Source organism: Oncorhynchus masou, unplaced genomic scaffold (assembly GCF_036934945.1).
Source record: "Oncorhynchus masou masou isolate Uvic2021 unplaced genomic scaffold, UVic_Omas_1.1 unplaced_scaffold_4052, whole genome shotgun sequence".
In the NCBI taxonomy this organism is placed as follows: domain Eukaryota; kingdom Metazoa; phylum Chordata; class Actinopteri; order Salmoniformes; family Salmonidae; genus Oncorhynchus; species Oncorhynchus masou.
Genome location: NW_027010452.1, coordinates 10,255 through 31,715, shown reverse-complemented (window position 1 = coordinate 31,715; position 21,461 = coordinate 10,255). Strand labels below are relative to the sequence as shown.

At 42.5% G+C, this 21,461-nt stretch overlaps 2 protein-coding genes across 2 annotated transcripts; one reads left to right on the top strand and one right to left on the bottom strand.

The window, feature by feature from the left end:
• Positions 1-1,422: 1,422 nt before the first annotated feature.
• Positions 1,423-5,444, top strand: LOC135534867 (cytohesin-3-like; the record flags this gene model as incomplete). Its single annotated transcript, XM_064961679.1, has 4 exons — positions 1,423-1,542; positions 1,880-1,951; positions 2,347-2,501; positions 4,312-5,444. Coding segments are annotated over 4 exons (420 nt in total), but the record flags the coding sequence as incomplete, so codon positions are not given.
• A 3,360-nt stretch (positions 5,445-8,804) lies between these two features.
• On the bottom strand, positions 8,805-21,249 carry LOC135534866 (voltage-dependent calcium channel gamma-5 subunit). Its single transcript, XM_064961678.1, has 6 exons — positions 20,973-21,249; positions 14,759-15,018; positions 14,099-14,185; positions 12,323-12,463; positions 11,711-11,856; positions 8,805-11,230 (listed from the first exon to the last, which is right to left on the bottom strand). The coding sequence occupies exons 2-6, from the start codon at positions 14,952-14,954 to the stop codon at positions 10,970-10,972; spliced, it is 831 nt and encodes a 276-aa protein (XP_064817750.1). The 5' UTR covers positions 14,955-15,018; positions 20,973-21,249; the 3' UTR covers positions 8,805-10,969.
• Between the last annotated feature and the right edge of the window lie 212 nt (positions 21,250-21,461).

The window sequence follows — 21,461 nt, the reverse complement described above, 5'->3', positions numbered from 1 at the left end:
TATTTTTCACTGTCTTTTTTACTGTTGTTTTTATTTCTTTACTTATCTATTGTTCACCTAATACTTTTTAAAAGTGCACTGTTGGTTAGAGCCTGTAAGTAAGCATTTCACTGTAAGTTCTACGCCTGTTGTATTCGGCACACGTGACAAATAAACTTTGATTTGATTTGTAACTCAAAGTATAAAGTTGGATCAGTGCTTACTTTTCTCTTTATATATCTGTCTATTTCTACGCTTTTTGTGTGGCATGTACAATTTTACCCAACTAATACACAGAAAATCGGCATAGCGCTGAAATGTGACTGTGTGGAAAGAAAAACATACATTTGAAAGTCTTGAATGCCGCTCCACTCATAAACAGCTTTATTTAGTATCGTTTTATGTGAATACCACTGCCAGTGCTGAGGGCTAAGTGAGTGAGTGAGAGTGAGTGAGTGAGTGAGTGAGTGAGTGAGTGAGTGAGTGAGTGAGTGAGTGAGTGTAACACAGTATTGGTGTATTTATTGCTGTCTTCCAACAGGGAAGTCTTCTCAGCATCCCTGCCTTGCATCTCTGTGTGTTTCATTTCAGCTGAACGCTGCACTGTATTGGGCTGTAGTTGCCTGAGGGGGAACACTGTTAAAAACTATTTCAACTGTGTGTTGCCTCCCCTCTACCCCTCAGCTTTGGTATACCCATGCTACAAAACTCTTTGCTTGGGGGTTTGGTGTGTGTGTGCATTTGTGCTTACAAATGCGTTTGTGTGCATGTGTGTTATTCCTCCAAGGGTGCTTTAGATGCCAAGTTAGGTTCATATCAAGTGTGGTGTGTCCCTTCCTTCTTCTGGAGAGCCAATAGTATTTTATTCCATTGCCTTTAAAAAATGAATGAGCAAAGTTAGCAATAATTCAGGAGTTGTGTGAGTGATCATTTAATCATTGAATATTCTCTATGCAGTAACTGGAAGACACGGTTTAAACAATCACGTTGCTGAACAAATCCTGTGATGGAATTGCATCACCTCTCAATCAGTGGTGCCAAGTACCAACAGCAGAGTTCATTGGCTTTGATCTTTCAGTGTCTTCGGTCCACAGGAGGAGGATGGGGTGTTTGAGAGGAAGTGTAAGGTCTCTCTCTCTTCTCTCCTCTTTCTGTCTCTTTTCTCTCTCTCTCTTTCTCACTCATATTCTATTTCTCCTGTGCCATTGGTATACATGCGTTATGTACAGTATATAGATTTTCTGCCATTGTTTGAGACAAATCTCTCAGCAACTTTATTTATTTATCTTGGCTGATTTCTAACACTAGAGCTGTCATGTTATTGTGGTCAAGGCGGCCATTACTTTGCCTACTTTCCAGCTCTGGTCTTGTTGGAGTGCCTTCCTCCTGTTGTTCCTACTGTGAGGAGTATGGTGGAGGCTGTCAGTCTGTCACTAATTCCATTGTGTCATCACTTCCTGTTTCCCCTTCCTATTTCCTGTCTCAGGGGGAAGAGTGAAGACCTGGAAGAGAAGGTGGTTCATTCTGACAGACAACTGCCTGTACTACTTTGAGTACACAACAGTAAGTGTGTGTGTGTGTGTGTGCGAGCGCAGTATTGTAGGCAAGTACGCTGCCTGTGTGTTTGTACAGGCGTTTATATGTGGTAGTATAACTGGAAGCTTTTTATCAAAGCATTTGCCTCTCTATCCAGAGATAGCTGCTTTATCAGCAGTCTGTCCTCTACCCTTGTATTATCCTAGAGGATCATATCATTATCTCTCTGTCCTCCAGACTGTCTGCCTGCCAGACACTAACATCATTAGTTATATTAGAGAGAGCAGAGCAGAGGGGAATGAAGGTTGTTTTCCAGTCTATGAAACAATGTCACAGATCATGTCTTGTTCTCCCTCTCCTCCAGGATAAGGAGCCTCGTGGGATCATCCCCTTAGAGAACCTCAGTATCAGAGAGGTGGAGGAACCCAGGAAACCAGTGAGTGCTTCATGATACTGCATCACATCCCTTCTGAAACCTTATTATGTCACTATTATATTAGGTGGTACTGGTAGTCAACCTCATCCACAAGGTTCCACTCACCCAGTGGAGAAGCCCAACTCATGATATCACCAAGGGTCAAAAGTCAACATAGTATTCCATATTTCTAGCCATGTATTTGACCTGGAACATGTAACCTAGTTGAGGATAGGGTCTCTAATTGTTGGACAATACAACCACCCTTTCACCACTACCTTATTGGGATTATGCTACAATGCTAGTACCCACTCAACTCAACCATCTCCTCAGCCATCAGAACTGATTGCTGGGGAAAGACACTAGGGTTTCCTAAAGTGTTGGACCACCCTTTCACCACTACCTTGCACCCCCAGAACTGCTTCGAGCTCTACAACCCCAACCACAAGGGTTCGGTGATCAAGGCGTGTAAGACGGAGGCGGACGGCCGGGTCGTCGAGGGTAACCACACGGTGTACAGGATATCGGCGCCCACAACTGAGGAGAAGGAGGAGTGGATCAAGTCCATCAAGTAAGATTCCACATTTACTATTTAGGCTGCAAGGCTAGTTAGCTTCCCTCCACTCCCCACCACATTCACAATCTAGGCTACAATGCTATTTAGCTTCCCTCCACTCCCCACCACATTTACTATTTAGGCTGCAAGGCTATTTAGCTTCCTGGAACTACCCACCACATTCACAATCTAGGCTACAATGCTAGTTAGCTTCCCTCCACTCCCCACCACATTTACTATTTAGGCTGCAATGCTAGTTAGCTTCCCTCCACTCCCCCACATTTACTATTTAGGCATTTTACTATGTAGGCTACAATGCTAGTTAGCTTCCCTCCACTCCCCACCACATTTACTATTTAGGCTACAATGCTAGTTAGCTTCCCTCCACTCCCCACCACATTTACTATTTAGGCTACAATGCTAGTTAGCTTCCCTCCACTCCCCACCACATTTACTAATTAGGCTACTATGCTAGTTAGCTTTCCTCCACTCCCCACCATATTCACAATCTAGGCTGCAATGCTAGTTAGCTTCCCAAAACCACTCCCCAACACATTCACTATCTAGGCTATAATGCTAGTTAGCTCCCCCAGGGGAAATATGGGAAGGATTAGTTATCGCTTAAAGCACCCCGGGGGATGGGGATCGAGCCCAGCTAGCCTGGCCAGGAAAGGAGGCTCAAAACTGGGCCCCAGCGCTTCCCCTGTTGCCACAGAGGCTAACCATTACCATGCAGTGTGTGTGTTATCTTCTCCAGAGGGACTCAATAAGGATTTAGCCAAGATAAAAGGCTTTTATGTCAATCACATTTCCTCAGTAAAATAGGGATGGTTGTATAGTCACGCTCCTTATCCTCTTATCTTTAATCGCGATTTAGGACAGTCTTTAAACAAACAGTTAAGACTACTTTTAGGGGACCATCTGTGGGAGTTTGGAAAATTCTGGACTGGGCTATGACGCTCTTATATAACTGTATGAAATACATGTTATGTAGGCTAACTCAATATATTTGCTATACTGTAGCTCCATTGTAATAAGTCAATATTTGGTATCACATTCATATTCATTTCAATGTGTCGCACTGTCTTTTCATGGATATACTTCATCCTATTACATTCTCTGTTTAATTTATTTCCAGAAAGAAAGGCGCCCCGGAGTTTCTTCTTTTGTTTTTCTGAAATTAGGTTGCGGTAAATAACCAAAAGCTAAAAAAAAGGAGAGGAATTGTTGCCATAGCTCAGAGACACAGTCTTATATGGGGGACAATGTAAAGGGAGTAAGAGAGAGAGAATCCGCAGTGGGGGGTTGAGCCGGTTTTGGCTTTGTGCTGGTGCTAACAGGATTTCACACCCGTGAAACTGAAACTGCGCTCTGTGCCGGAGCCAGAATGGCTCTGTGACTCACTTCGCTTTGTACCGAGTGCCTTCTCTCCCAGAAAAAGAGAGCTGGAGTGTCGATAATTTAGAGCACTATTGTTTGCCCTGCACTCCAACCTATAAACTTGGAAAACTGCAGAGAGGAGAGAGTGCTAGAATGAGAACACTTGGAAGGGTTCTAGAACAGGGAATCAGGGAACGACATTCCACAGAATCTCTGAAAGAGATGGAACCGGAGTGCTGAGGAGAGGAAAATAAGAAAAAAGGGGGTGGGTAGGTTTTCTTCAGAAACCATGGAAACAAAACTAGGTCACCGAACAAACTTTTATTTTTTTCATCTAGTTAGTTAAGGCAGGGGTTAGTAGAAATGTGGCCGCATTTCCATATCAAAGATGCTCAAGTTTCCCCCTGGCGTATTATTATATATTTGTTTTGATTGGCTGTTCCAGGGCGAGCATCAGCAGGGATCCCTTCTATGATATGTTGGCCACCAGGAAAAGACGGATTGCCAACAAGAAGTGAGCAGGGACACCCCTCATCCCAGGACACCCCTCATCCCAGGACATCCCTCATCCCAGGACACCCTCATCCCAGGACATCCCTCATCCCAGGACATCCCAAACTGGGACACCCCAAACCCCCCTTCCTCAGCCCACCAATCCTCTTTCCCAGACAGACCTTACTCATGAAGTTAAACACCCCTTCCACACTCCCCCTCCCTCTCCCCTCTCTCTCACCCATCCATCCCTCCCTCCACTCCCACGGACAGACTCCACTCATGAAGTTCCCTCCTTACTATCCCTCTCCCCCTGGACCCCCAGAGCCCAACTTGTCACTAGAGAGATGATGGCCAACCAAAGATAGCCATCTGACCCTTCAGACCCTGATAGAACTCGCACCCGGTCTTGAAGACAACAAGGACAGTCTCCGGTCTTGAAGACAACCCCCGTCCCCATTCTGGACACTTCCCCAGCCCTGGCTGCAGTACCAGGGGCTGGAGTTACAGGGACATGACGTCCCAGGACTAAAGTAGAGGACCAACACAGGGAGACAACCCTCTATAGGACCAGTGTGGTTCAGCCACACTACAGATTACCGAGGGAAGCCAGTGGGATGTATTAACACACATTCTCTCTCTCTGTCTCTCTCATCTCTTTACTCCCCCACACTGCCCTCCTGTGTTCCCCACATTCCTTCTGATTACGTCCATGTGTTTCTAGCAGGGGTTGGAGCAGAAATTATTTCCCAATCGTTCCATTCCGAGCAGAACCCCCTTTTTGTTTTCATTCCGTTCCAGTGTTCCGACCAGAAAATAAAGTTCTGAACCAGTTCCAACCATCAAAAAGTAACAGCTTATATAGATCCTTTTCATAAAATGTTTAACCTGTGAAATCAACATGCATTTAGCAAATTTTTACCCCAACAATTTTTATCCACCAATTAGTGCCGATAGAGCAGCTTGCTATGGAACGGGTTAGATTGTTGTTTACATTTTTATTTGGTCACATAAGTGCAGGTGTGAGATGCGACTGAAATTGAATGGGTGGGGCAAGAGTGTGAGAGAGAGAGAGGGGTGGACATGGAGGGGCTTGGCTTGTAGCTCTAAACATCATAACAGGTCTTGAATTAGAATGAGTGTAGGGTATTACTAGCCTTATACACCGAATTACAGAATATTATATACTAGAATTTATATTTATTTATTTTTGGAACTCAAAAGAACATTGGTTCTCAAGATTTGAAAATAACAGTTATGTTCCGGAACACTAGGGATCACTTTTGTACATGTTTCTGTTCCTCAAAACATGTATTTATTTATTTTTCTGTTCTGTTCCCTGAACTGGTTCCAACCCCTGCTTTCTAGGTCTTCTGCATTTGGGCGACTTGAAAAGCAAAACTGCAATTTTTCACATACACATGCATGTATGTCTGTTTATAGATATACCATAAAGTGCATTTAGAAGTGGGTGTGCTAACTTGTGTGTGTATCTACACAGTATATATGCATGTATGTATGTAAACACAGTAGTGCGCAAGCCAAGAGCAGACATTAAACACAACGACTGTCTTAATGTCATCTCTGACATCCATTATACAGAAAGGTTTGTGTGTGATAATTTATGAAGATGGTAGAAAAACAGAGTTCCTCTTGTGAATGTTCAGGTGGATGGAGAGACATGGCAGAAAGAGGAGAGTGAGATGTGAGAGATGGAGTGAGTGTATCAGAGAGGGAGGGAGAGAAAGTTCCAGGGCTGCAGTAACCGTACATGAACATGTGACCTGACCAGGAACAAATCTGGGCCTTACACTCCTGGCCCTAAACATAAACCATGTAATCATCCCACTTTGGTGCTCAACCCTTTTTCCCAGGTGCCATTGCAGCAGTTCTGCTGCAACCTCAGAATACAACGCTAGGTTAGTGCTGAAATTAGGAAGACAAAACCTAGAAAAACTACAACATTACAGTCTTGAGTCAGCTGGACTGATTCCATACATTGTGCGGACCACAGAATATTAAAATGTGCATACTTTTAACTTTGGTTGTGAATTATAGGGGTGGTTACATGGACCTATATTTAGCCTACGATTGGAGTTACTCCATTTTCAATGTCGTGTCTGCAGTGGAATTGAACGTCCTTTGAAAATGTGTTGTAGTCTAAGAGAATGCTTGAATATGGGTTTGTGAAACAGCCCAATAGGGTACCAGTCTTTTTAAGCTTTTCTTTCAGTGTCTCGAGGTCCAACAGCGCCAGTGAGGGGCGATGCATTGATGTGACCCATATGCTTTTCATTTGTAACCGAAGATCCTTGCTTGCTTTTTGTGTTCCCCTTACAAAATATAATCTATTATCTTGTTTGTATTTATTTTCTTTGTCAAATGGTTCCATTCTGTCCGTAAGCGTTTTAAAACTAAAGACTTAAGTTATGTATATGTAAATAATGTATAGGTTTTATGGGTCTCCTTTTTGTTGTTGTGTGAATACTCTGAAACATGTTACACCTACTGGCTGTACTTTGCATCAGGTCAGTTTGAGCTCTTCTGTACACAAGTCAAAAACATGATCATAAACAAATACTATATAACGTGATGTCAGGAAAAGTCCATTTCCAGCAGGAATGAGGATGATAATGATGGCGATGAGGGTGATGATGTGGATGAATAGGATATGGGTGGTAGTAATACTGATGATGATTAGGCAGATGTTGAGGATGAATAGGATATGGGTGGTAGTAATACTGATGATGATTAGGCAGATGTTGAGGATGAATAGGATATGGGTGGTAGTAATACTGATGATGATTAGGCAGATGTTGAGGATGAATAGGATATGGGTGGTAGTAATACTGATGATGATTAGGCAGATGTTGAGGATGAATAGGATATGGGTGGTAGTAATACTGATGATGATTAGGCAGATGTTGAGGATGAATAGGATATGAGTGGTAGTAATATTGATGATGATGATGGTGATGATGATTATGATAAGCAGATGTTGAGGATGAATAGGATATGGGTGGTAGTAATACTGATGATGATTAGGTGATGAATGATAAGGCAGATGTTGAGGATGAATAGGATATGGGTGGTAGTAAAATTGATGATGATGAAAGATGTTGATGATGAATAGGATATGGGTGGTACTGATGATGATGAATCCAGATGTTTTGAATCTATGTGTTTGTATGATTAGGCAGATGTTGAGATATGGTAATACTGATGATGATTTAGCAGATGTTGAGGATGAATAGGATATGGGTGGTAGTAATACTGATCTCAGGGCAGATGTTGAGGATAATAGGATTGTGTGGGGCTATAGTAATACTGATGATGATTAGGCAGATGTTGAGGATGAATTGTATATGACGTGGATGAATTAGCTACATAAAGTATACAAAGACTACATCCGTGATGATGATTAGGCAGATTTAGTATTTATTGAGCTTGACCTAATATTTGATGATGATTAATCATCCAGTTTATCAGTAGATAATATGCTGAAATGTATATTTTGATGATAAACAGATGTCATGGATCAAAGGTTATTAAGTTCTTAATTTGATGTTATGATGATTAGGCAGATACCATGACTGTATGGGTGGTAGTAATTATTTAAATGATGAATTTTAGATGATGATTAGGCAGATGTTGAGGATGAATAGGATATGGGTGGTAGTAATATTGATGATGAATGATATGATAATACATGATCAGAGTGTTGAGGATGAATAGGATATGGTGGTAGTAAAATTGATGATGAAAAAAATGATGATTAGGCAGATGTTGATGAATGCTGACTGATGAAGTGGTGAATATTTTTTCTGATGATGTTTGTAAGATAACCCTTTACTGATGGTTAATAGTGATGGTGATGAGCCCTTTACTGATGGTTAAAGATATGAAAATTAACTTTTCTGATGATTAGGCAGATGTCTGAAAAGCTATGGTCAATATTGATTGATATGGTGATGGAGTGATGAAAGCTATTGGCATAATGGACAAGATAACTATCAGTTGAAAGTCTGAGAAACCCTTTACTGATGGTTATGAGTCTTGTCCCTTTACTGATGGTTAAAGTCTATGTGTTTGAAATTAACTGATGATTTAAGTCAGTAGATAACCTATGCTGAAATGTATACTTTATTAAACTTTACTATGGTCAATTGTACATCTGAAGGTTAAAGTTAAAGACCCTTTACTGATGGTTAATCATCCCTTTACTGATGGTTAAACTGTCATGGGAAACCTTTACTTTTGGTTAAATTAGTCTTTGGATCAATTTTGTCTGATTTATTATGTTAAAGTCTAGAGAAACCCTTTACTGATGGTTAAATGTCCTGAACAGAAACCCTTTACTGATGGTTAAAGTCTATGAACATTCTTATGAGTGTAGAGACAGATGGTCAATATGGAGTGGTGGGACAAGACTATGAGAAACCCTTTACTGATGGTTAAAGTCTATGAGAAACCCTTTACTGATGGTTAAAGTCTATGAGAAACCCTTTACTGATGGTTAAAGTCTATGAGAAACCCTTTACTGATGGTTAAAGTCTATGAGAAACCCTTTACTGATGGTTAAAGTCTATGAGAAAGCCTTTACTGATGGTTAAAGTCTATGAGAAAGCCTTTACTGATGGTTAAAGTCTATGAGAAACCTTTTACTGATGGTTAAAGTCTATGAGAAACCCTTTACTGATGGTTAAAGTCTATGAGAAACCCTTTACTGATGGTTAAAATCTACCCCTTCATTGATCAGCAAACAGACATAGATCAGGTCAGAGTAATATGAGTTCCCCCCTTAATTGGCCAATAAATAGATACAGTGTCTAGATAAGGTGTGAAAATAAATCATTTGAGAGAGGGGGACCGAGTTCTTAGGTAACATAGTGGGAAGATGGGTGTTTAAGTCCTGATTCTATACACTTCTGACCTGAAGGGATTTCTGTCTGCTTTATAGTGTAAGTGATGCAACACTGACTCCCAGTGTATTGATGTGACATTACAATTACATGGAAGCAAAATTGAACTCCAATCCATTAACCGGTGTTATGATACCGATGGTTTGTTGAGACTGATGGTTTCTAAGGTTGTGGTGACCATTACAGCGCCATCTAGTTGTCACGTTGGGGATAGCAGTTGTTGACAACTAGCATTTTAGCTAAACCCTAACCCTTTCCTACCCCTCATTAATTCTCCTATCCTGCTGTGTTAGTTCTCAAACCATCAATATCTTGAAACTGGAGTTAATGAATGAAATTGCATTCCATCCACAGGCAATGTCATTAAAAAGATTTCACAAAGTCAATTTTTTTCCCCCCACATTTAGATATTCTCCAGATATTGTACAGTTTGTATGCAACAGTTGCTATGCCGACGGCATGAAGCTGACACTCAGAATTAATCATTTTAGGCAGCGACTACACTTTTGACTTGTTTTACAATGGTTCGCTATATTCATACAATGTACAACAGTTATCCATATGCATGTTTAAACAATCTGTCTAAGAGTGAATACCAATTACTTTTCAAATAATTCATTTTTACATGATACATAAACAAAGCAGAGATGCCATGTTGGCAGATCCGAGCCAGCAGGGACACATCAATTTAAAAACTCCAACATGAAGCAAACTACACAATTTAACATATGACACATACACGTTTAAAGGTGCAATCTGCAGTTGTTTCATCCATTTTTGGACCTCTTAAGAATATGATGTTATAATATTACAAATGCCTCATGTGCTTAGTTCAACTGTCGTAACCATCAGAAACCAAAATAAATGCTTGTTTCACTCCAGTGTTTGTAAACAAACACTATATACCTTCAAAACATGATAACAATAATTTAGATATCATGGATGGCCAGTCCTTGCATCCATAGCCCTGTCTATGAATTTGAGAGTGGTTACATTTCTCTAGCCCCATTCCTCAGCTTTTTACTGAAATGGGATGGGAGTTCACTTTGTTATTGTTTCAACTGCTGATTGCAGCTTTAACATAGTGACATGTATTGTTCCCGTTCAAACATTTGTGTAAATGTTAGTTTGGTCCTCGTCAAGTTAACTAATCAGTGGCAGTAAGTATCCCGATATAATAGAAAATACGTGAGAAGTGAATACTCCTGAAAAAACTCTGCACTTTGCTGCCATCTGTAGGTAAGATGTGGCACAGCGGCATCAACTGTTTCCTCAGCAGCAATCATGGCTGGTAGACGTTTTCAAACAAGGTCCAGGGCACAGCATCACAATGGGAACGAACAACAACAAAATAAAGAGACAGAGGCTTCCCTGTATATCTTTTGGGACTGATCTCCCAGTAAACTATGCAGGCGGGAGGTTCTATCCACACCCAGCAACTTCCCAGCAACCCTCCACAGATTCCAGATAACTTAAAAAAGAAAGCTGATCTTAGATCAGTATCTAAAAGCAACATCACCTATGATTTCTCATCCTTGACCTTGGCGACCTGCCCTGACCTCATGACCCCTTCCACAGATTCCAGATAACTTAAAAAAGAAAGCTGATCTTAGATCAGTATCTAAAAGCAACATCACCTATGACTTCTCACCCTTGACCTTGGCGACCTGCCCTGACCTCATGACCCCTTCAGCAGGGTGAGGAGGAGACCTGGTCGTAGTCGGGGCACTTGAGCAGGGCCGGGTAGCTGGTGCTCATCTGGAGTGAGGTTTCGCTGGAGATGTCCGAGGGGCTGCGCCCGCGTGCCCAGGTCTCCGGGTGCAGGAACTGACCAGAGTGGTCAGAGCAGTTACTGAGGCGTGGCCGGTAGAAGCCGGGGTGGTGGCGCTGGTACATTTCCTCGGCTGTGTAGCGCTTCATGAACAGGTAGACGGACATGACGCCCGCACTCTGGGAGAGAGGGAGAGAGACGGACAGACGGACAGAAAGAGAGACAGACGGACAGCCAGACAGACAGACGATAAAGGTTAGAGGACACTGCACTCTGTAGTATAGAGAGCCAGATGACCCAGAAGAGGGTACCACACCAGCAGACGACAGGTAAACTAGTGATCAGAGCGTTGGGCCGTAACTGCAAGGTTGCTGGTTCGAATACCCGAGCCTACAAGGTGAAATGCAAGGCACTTGACTCATTTGCTCCAGGGGTGCTCTACTACTATGGCTGTAGTATTTCACCTCACCTATCCAGTGTGTGACAATAAAAAAAACATGTTCTTTGGTAGTGAACTATCATACAATGTAGATTTTTTTCTACAACAAATCTACCTGTGAGTGCATGTTTCTTCTTTTTTCTCGTCTTATTCAACTGTCACCATGGACCTGCAACAAAGATAGCTCAGATGTGCGAGTGCCTTTTGAATTTTGAAGTACCTCAGTGAGCAGAAAGGAGATGGCAGCGAAGGCGAAGGACCAGCCGTACCGGTAGCTGAAGTAGGACTCACTGCTCTTAGTCCTGTTCAACATCTCGTCATTAATACTGGATATATACAGCACGAGACCTACCACCAGAGCCAGACCTGACAGAAAGAGAGGGAAGAGGAGGGGGAGATAACAGAAAGAGAGGGAAGTGGAGGGGAGATAACAGAAAGAGAGGGAAGTGGAGGGGGAGATAACAGAAAGAGAGGGAAGAGGAGGGGAGATAACAGAAAGAGAGGGAAGAGGAGGGGGAGATAACAGAAAGAGAGGGAAGAGGAGGGGGAGATAACAGAAAGAGAGGGAAGAGGAGGGGGAGATAACAGAAGGAGAGAGAGAGAGGGGGGAAGGCAAAGGAGAGATTAAACAAACCTTCAAAGCCTGAACATCAGTCAGAGAAAGAAACAGACAGACAGAGAAGACAGATAGTGATTGTGTTAAAGCGATTTAGACACCATCACATTCTGTAGCTGAAGCAGAGACCACAGAAAACAAGGAGGAGGAGAAGTAGGGAAGAAGAGGAGAAAGAAAAGGAGGTGAGGGGGAAGAGAGGGAAGATTAGACGAGTACCTGAGAGGATGAAGAAGATTCCGGAGACAAAGGCCAGGATGGTGCGATGAGGTCGGACGTGTCCGATGTTGTTTAGCACAAAGCCGATGAACATGAAGAACAGACTGACCAGAGGAAACGGAGTGGCTGAACGAATCATCTCTGAGAGAGAGAGAGAGAGAGAGAGAGAGAGAGAGAGAGAGAGAGAGACAGAGAGAGAGAGAAGAGAGAGAGAGAGAGAGAGAGACAGAGGGAAAAACAGCAACATAGAGAAAGACGGTGATTACTATACAGAAACAGAATTTAACAGACACATATAGCTATACTCATCTACAAACTCTTATACTCTACTTTCATCTCAAACTCTGAACATAGAAGGTCCAAACATTCTTCCTGTCTAGCAGAGACCTTTCAACAGGCATCAACCAAAACCTAATGAGGCTGGAGCTTTAGAGAAAGTCAAACTCCCCTCAGTGTGACTCCTCAGAGTTATTACCTAATAAGTATTCTGAAGCAGAGAGGAGTCAGCAGGGTGGAGACCCAGAGACGCTGGGAGTTCTGATGACTCATTTTATTCTGTATGGGCAGACTGGGCTTGGGGCAATTGGAAAGAGACTTGAATAGTAAAGAAGTAGTCATTCAGACACGCTAGGAGGAGGAAAACAAATTTCAATAAAACTGCATTGTATTATTACTTTTAAGCATTAGAGCCTTAATTGGTGATGTGAAATCTGAAATACTGGTGATAATGAAGCACCATTTTACACGTCTCTTGCCACCCATTTTACGTCTCTTGCCACCCATTTTACGTCTCTTGCCACCCATTTTACACGTCTCTTGCCACCCATTTACACGTCTCTTGCCACCCATTTACACGTCTCTTGCCACCCATTTTACGTCTCTTGCCACCCATTTTACGTCTCTTGCCACTCATTTTACACGTCTCTTGCCACCCATTTTACGTCTCTTGCCACCCATTTTACACGTCTCTTGCCACCCATTTACACGTCTCTTGCCACCCATTTACACGTCTCTTGCCACCAATTTACAAGTCTCTTGCCACCCATTTTACGTCTCTTGCCACCCATTTACAAGTCTCTTGCCACCCATTTACACGTCTCTTGCCACCCATTTTACACGTCTCTTGCCACCCATTTACACGTCTCTTGCCACCCATTTTACGTCTCTTGCCACCCATTTACACGTCTCTTGCCACCCAAGAGGGAATATATTATCTCTCGCATTCAGCCAGTTCTTCCATTTCTTCCCTTCAGAACGCTGGTTACAAGCCAGACTGATATTATCAGTACCACTCCATTCATCGACAGGAACTCAGAAAACCTCAGTAATAGTTCTTCCAATGCACATACAGCTTCTTAATTGTACAGTGAACTGCTCCCTCTCACAGCTTCAGCTATTCAGGTAGAAAGACTGTTCAGCTAAGTAACCAGAAGAGGGTGCCATAAGTTGATGCATTGTGTCACTTATCCTTATTTGTCCTGAATGCATTGGCAGTATTCCAACCACCCACTCACTCTGACCACAAAGAGTGCTTCATCTACTCACACACAGACAGGGTCTATTCAATCAAACAATGTACATTGAGAAGAGAGGGAGTGACCCTTTAGAGCAGATGGCCTAAAAGTTGATATTTATTATTATTGTTTCTCGAGCATATTGTTCAATTATGTATACAATGCCTTGGCAACAGAGGCAACCACACAATAAAGATTGAGAGAGAGAGCGAGCGAGCGAGAGAGAGACGAGAGACAGGAAAATTAGAGAAATATAACTTACTAAGTACACTGACTGTGGACTCAGAGGTCAGCTGTAAATTCATGGGCATGATGTACTCGATGGTGAAACAGCGACCTGCCTCTTCACCTGGAAGAGAAGAAGAGAGGGATTATAGAGAGCCTATACAGAGGTTGTAGAGGTTATTATTTCACCTATATTTTGACAGGGAGACATGCTGACAGAAAGACATGCTGAGACTTTCCATAGAGGGTCATAATAGGTAGGCTAAACTGTGGGCCGAACCATTCAGGCGCAACAGACCATTTTGTGAGAAGAGCGATTTCCGGGTCTGACAAACACCACTCCAGCTCTGTCCCCTTTCATCGCTAATGCGGAAATGCAACATTCTCCCTCTTATTCCCCAAAAACAACCAGACAGTGAGAAAGAAGATCTAGATCCTAAAAATGTTCTTTGGCTGTCCCCATAAGAGAACCCTTTGAGAAACCATTTTTGGTTCCAGGTAAAACCCCTTTGAGTTCCATGTAAATCCCCTTCCACAGAGGGTTCTACATGGAACCCAAAATAGTTCTACCTGGAACCAAAAAGGGCTCTCCTATGGGACACCCAAATAACACTATTGTAACCCTTTTTTCTAAGAGTGTACAGCTAGAATTGGTCTCAATTGGTCTGATCCAGGATTAGCTGGAGATGGTAGTGACCTGCCAGGAAGCAGACTCTCCAGAGTCCAGAGTGCAGGGAGGTCCTGATGTCAGTGGTCTGGTTCAGGGGCAGGATGACCCCCTCCTCCAGGTACAGCCAGTAGTCTGTAGAGACCGCAACTCCCAGAAGCCCCAGCCCGCTGACCGCAAACACGCTGCTCAGCAATGCCAGAGCCTTCCTGCCGCACGCACTCATCACGGTAGGATCAGAGGTGGTCCGCACCAGTAGGGGGCACTGGGTCAGAGGTGAGAGGTCAGATCTGTGGGGAGAAGTAGGGGGTTGTTACAGTTAATGGGGTGACACGGATGTAGTTGGTGACACAAGCAGAGCGACCTACTGGTAGTGAACACACTTAGGGTGCAAAGGACCAGGCACACACAATTGACTGGCATGCTCTTCTGTACGATTGGTAGAGGATGTATAATGGGATAATGCTGCTAGACTGCCCTGTGTCACTCAGAGAGGGAGAGAGAGAGAGAGAGAGAGAGAGAGAGAGAGAGAGAGAGAGAGAGAGAGGGAGGGAGATGAGGGAGGGAGGGAGTGAGTGAGTGGAGGGAGGGAGGGAGGGAGGGAGGGAGGGAGGGAGGGAGGGAGGGAGGGAGGGAGAGAGAGAGAGAGAGAGAGAGAGAGAGAGAGAGGGAGGGAGAAACCAAGAAAGAAACCGTGGGAAAGAAAGAAACCGTGGGAGTATGCATGGCTGGAAGCTATGAGGTGTTTGAAAAGATGTTTCAAAGGTAGACTGAAAATGTTTCTCAGTGAATAGACTTAATGTCCTGATTTAAAACACAGCTGTTGGCTCATTGTGGTGAATTCCCCTGGACTTGAGAGGGTATATAAATGACTGTGTGGGAGGTGCGGGCGTGCTGGCAGGCGTTAACAGTGTTGGAGGAACATCAAGCCCTGAAGGAGGACATGCTTACATGATTGGTGTATGTTTGAGTGTGAGAGAGAGCGAGAGAGAGAGAGAGAGAGAAACAGCAACATAAGGAGAAAGAAAGAGAGAGAGAGCGAGAGAGAGAGAGAGAGAGAGTGAGAGAAAGAAAGAAAGAAAGAAAGAAAAAGAGAAAGAAAGAGAGAGAGAAAGAGAGAAAGAAAGCGAGAGAGAAAGAAAGAGAGAGAGCTAGAGAGAGAGAGAGTGAAGAGAAAGAAGAAAGAAAGAAAGAGAGAAGAAAGAGAGAGAGAGAGAAAGAGAGAAAGAAAGAGAGAAGAAAGAGAGAGAAAGAAAGAGAGAGAGAGAGAGAGAGAGAGAGAGAGAGAGAGAGAGAGAGAGAGAGAGAGAGAGAGAGAAGAAAGAAAGAAAGAAAGAAAGAGAGAAAGAAAGAAAGAAAGAGCGAGAGAGAGAGAGAGGTGGTAATTGAGGAGATTTTGGAATAAAAATTGGATAAAGTGACAAAATAGAGAATAATAAACGAAAAATATGAAAACAGATGATATCTGTGATTCATATTCTTTCAAAACAGGTACTCTCTCTCTGTTTCATTTCAGTCAGTTAAGAACAAATTATTATTTACAATGATGGCCTACCCCGGCCAAACCCAGACGATACTGGGCCAATTGTGCACCACCCCATGGGACTCCCAATCACAGCCAGATGTGATACAGCCTGGATATGAACCAATTTGTAGATATTGCCAAAGCAGTATAGTGGTACAACATTTCAGTAAATACAGTACAATGCAATGAGGATAATAAAATACAGTTCATTTCAGTAGTAGTAATAATAGTACATATAATAATGTATACAGGTACAACACTACTGCTGTTGTACTGTGGAATCATCAGTCAGTACATGTAATTAAATACAAATAAGATTATACAAAGACAATGAAAGAATGGCTAATAAATAAACAACAACATGAACATGATGATGTTTCCACTATGTATTACTGTCAGTTATAAACAACAACATGATGATGTTTCCACTATGTATTACTGTCAGTTATATACAACAACATGATGATGTTTCCACTGTGTATTACTGTCAGTTATATACAACAACATGATGATGTTTCCACTGTGTATTACTGTCAGTTATATACAATGTAAATTCTTCAGGGAATTAATGGACATGGGATGTCTCTCTCTCTCAGTCTCTCTCTCTCTCTCTCTCTCTCTCTCTCCCTATCTCTCTCTCAGTCTCTCTCTCTGTCTCTCTCTCTCAGTCTCTCTCTCTCTGTCTCTCGTTTGCAGCCTCTCTCTCTCTCTTTCTCAGTCTCTCTCTCAGTCTGTCTCTCTTAGTCTCTCTCTTAGTCTCTCTCTCTTCGTCTCTCTCTCTCTTCGTCTCTCTCTGTCTCAATTCAATTCATTTTCAATTCATGGGGCTTTATTGGCATGGGAAACAGATATTAAACAAAAGTGAAATAAACAATGAAACAATATTAGTAAACATTCCAAAAGAATAAAGACATTTCACAAATAAATCACTGACAGTGTCACCAGCAAAGCACCCGCACACCATCACACCTCCTACTCCTCTATGCTTCACGGTGGGAACTACACATGCGGTGATCATCCGTTCACCTATTCTGCATCTCACAGAGACACAGCGGTTGGAACCAAAAATCTCAAATTTGGACTCCTGTCTAATGTCCAATGCTCGTGTTTCTTGGCCCAAGCAAGTCTCTTCTTCTTATTGGTGTCCTTTAGTAGTGGTTTCTTTGCAGCAATTCGACCATAAAGGCCTGATTCACACAGTCTCCTCTGAAAAGTTGATGTTGAGATGTGCCTGTTACTTGAACTCTGTGAAGTATTTTTTTGGGCTGCAAATTCTGAGGCTAGTAACTCTAATGAACTTATCCTCTGCAGCAGAAGTAACTCTGGGTCTTCCTTTCCTGTGGCGGTCTTCATGAGAGCCAGTTTCATCATAGCGCTTGATAGTTTTTGCGATTGCACTTGAAGAAACTATCAAAGTTCTTGAAATTTTCCGGATTAACTGACCTTCATGTCTTAAAGTAATGATGGACTGTCATTTCTCTTTGCTTATTTGAGCTGTTCTTGCCATAATATGGACGTTGTCTTTACCAAATTGGGCTATCTACTGTATACCATTCCATGTCACAACACAACTGATTGGCTCAAATGTATTAAGAAGGAAATAAATTCCACAAATTAACTTTTAACAAGACACAATTGTTAATTGAAATGCATTTCTGGTGACTACGTTATGAAGCTGGTTGAGAGAATGCCAATAGTGTACAAAGCTGTCATCAAGGCAAAGGGTGGCTACTTAGAAGAATCTCAAATAAAAATATATTTAGATTTGTTTAACATGTTTTTTGGTTACTACATGATTCCATATGTGTTATTTCATAATTTTGATGTCTTCACTATTATTCTACAATGTAGAAAATAGAAAAAATTAAGAAAAACCCTTGAATGAGTAGGTGTCAAAACTTTTGACTGAATCTGTGCATGCACACTGTCACATTCGTCATAAGGATCGGACCAAGGCGCAGCGTGAGTAGAGTTCCACATCATTTTAATAAATTGAAACTCACTGAACAAAACAACAAACAACCAAACGAAATGCGATGCTACTGATGTGCACTAAGGCAACTATACATAGACAAGATCCCACACCAAAAAGTGGGAAAAAGGGCTGCCTAAATATGATCCCCAATCAGAGACGACGATAAACAGCTGTCTCTGATTGGGAACCATATCAGGCCAACATAGAAATACAAAACATAGAATGCCCACCCCAAATCACACCCTGACCTAACCAAATAGAGAAATAAAATGGCTCTCTAAGGTCAGGGCATGACACACACACATCCATGCACACAAACTTACACACACACACAAACTTACACACACACACACACACACACACACACACACACACACACACACACACACACACACACACACACACACACACACACACACACACACACACACACACACACACACACACACACACACACAAAGACATCTACTAGTTATAATCTGATTCTACTATTTCATTAGCTGTAGCCTCTGAACTCTGACAGGAAACATTCCCCATGGCAGACTGAAGTGAGACGGAATACAGAGACAGTCTTCTATTTACCTTCACAGCCCTGTCACTCACTCACACCAGGCAGTGAGTCAAAGACACATTTAGACATGTTCCACTTTAGTGTGACTGATCTGTGTCATACTGGATATGAAAATCCCCCAATTAACACCAAGGTGATTGCTGAGGGAATGAGTAAGAAGAACATTTTATGGACGCGTGATCGGGTTCAAGGTTCATGACATCATCACTGACATCAGAGGGGCAAACTCTCAACAAAAGAGACAACTGTGAAGGCTACACAACACCACTTGTGAAAATGGCTTGTCCTACTGTATATGCCCAGCAACTCATATTGCCTGGCCCATAAGCATCCTCTATGTTACAAGTGTGTCATCAGACCTACACCCAACCTGTTATACAACTGGATGGTTAGAAGTGACTGAAGCATGTCCTGTCAGTTAGTTACAATCAAGACCATCCTAGTACTACCCCTGATTGAATGAATATATGACACTGTGTTGACTGATAGTAGCCTATATTTTGGCTCCATGGTTGTGATGGTTCTGTTTCTAGGCTACGTATTGACGTGTATCTATTGATATAAGACTTACAACCTGCTGTAAATAGCTGATAGCTGCAGAGTCCCATTCTTTTAGTCTCATAACTCATAAACCTTTCCATGGTGGGCTTCACTATGACTGGGGTTTGTAGGGGATTTCTAGACAAGTTTATAATACATGGAACCACAGCCAGTTTACTGGGAAATGTCCAGCCTTTGAGGATTTAGGTCTACAGATGAACAAAATGTACTACAGAAAAATAAAATGGGCTTGTGGAAACTGCAGAGCATTTTTGCAACAGCAAAAGCAACCCTTTAAAGGTGTTGTTTTGTAAAGATAAATGTGCTTATTATCTTTGTCTCTCTTGGCATATTTGAATAATTTTATTGGCAGTCTCCCAAAACATATCTGTGCAATCCAGACTTAATTAATTAGCTAAATGGGCAAAATATAAATTCAAATGAAGTATTTTCAATAATTGACCAAAGATGTGGACACACTTTCTCAATCCAGATTCCATCACACTAATATGCTGTCTGGCTACAGGCTGCAGAATGCAGATGCTATAAAACATTAGTGAATTCAGACATCACTGATCCTGTCAATCTGGGTTGAATTCGTTTTCAATAATCATTTTTGCAGATGCCCTTATCTAGAGCAGTTTACATGTGCAATTAGGGTTAAGTGCCTAGCTCAAGGGCAAGACAGATTTTTCACCTTGTCGGCTCGAGGATTCAAACTAACCAACTTTAGAGGATGGCACTTGTCAATTCGGTGTAGTCGACTTGCAGAGGACATTGCAGGTAGTCTATAAACTGATTGTCTGCGGCGACACCGTCATTTCATCGGCTGGCTCTCTATTGTGCAGTTGATTCAAAGGTGACAGTAGCGCGCAATTCTGTATAATTGAGAGAGAGAGAGAGAGAGGAGAGAGAGAGAGAGAGAGAGAGAGAGAGAGAGAGAGAGAGAGAGAGAGAGAGAGAGAGAGAGAGAGAGAGAGAGAGAGCGAGAGAGAGAGAGAGAGAGAGAGAGAGAGAGAGAGAGAGAGAGAGAGAGAGAGAGAGAGAGAGAGAGAGATAGAGAGAGAGAGAGAGAGAGAGAGAGAGAGGAGAGGAGAGAGCGAGAAAGGGGGAAAGTGTGCCCGAACGAAAACGTTCCATTGCTCTGATCCGCGAAAATATATCGATCAGAAACAATGATGAAAGAAAACAGACCAATAAATTGTCCAATCTAGCTCTTTGGTGAGATAAAATAAATAATTTGCCGAGATAACTATTATTCATGTCACTTTGTATTACAGCTACAAGTTGAATGGTTTAGTGAAGTGACATGTCTTTGAACCGGAGAGACCGCTGCATGCATGGGAACTATCCGTGGACCTGAAATTACGAAAAAAAAAAAAAAAACAGAGGCAAAGCGCCCTGCGCTGTAGTACGAAAACATGCTTCTTACATTGGGGTCTAATCACTCATCTTCTTTCAAACAATTTACTGTGACGACAGATATCCATTTTAACTGGCGATTCAATCCAAATATCCCCTCTTAAATTAAAATGCGAAGGTCATACAAAACGCAACTCATTGGGAAATAAAAGCGTCCAATTTAAATTCCTTACCGGACAAAATAAACTCGGCATTACATCAGATTGCGTACCTCAGATCTGTGTGCGTAGGATGAGTCTGGGTTCTCTCTCAGTAGTTCTCCCTCCTATGTGTGTCTTCATCTGCACCCCTCACAGACAGTAACAAAAGGTGTTGGAGCGCCGCTGGGTAAACAGACAAGACGGACAGAGGTGCACACCGTAGCCACTCGCTTCTTGGCATGAAGGTGCGCTTCCCCCAGAGCTCCTAGGATTTAGCACGCGACCTCACTCACTCACTAGTGACGACGGACATATCCGCAGACCGCACCAGCAAGTAGCTGTCCTGCTCAGCTCAACTCAGATGCTTCAGCTCAACTCAGACGCTTCGTGCCGTGGTGATTGATATCATCACCCCGCTGCGCGGAATGCTGAATGTGGAGGCTACGAGAGAGAGAGAGAGAGAGAGAGAGAGAGAGAGATAGATAGATAGAGAGAGGGAGAGCAGCAACCAAAACAAACTATTTCATCAGATTACATACAGTCTTACACTTTTTCCGATA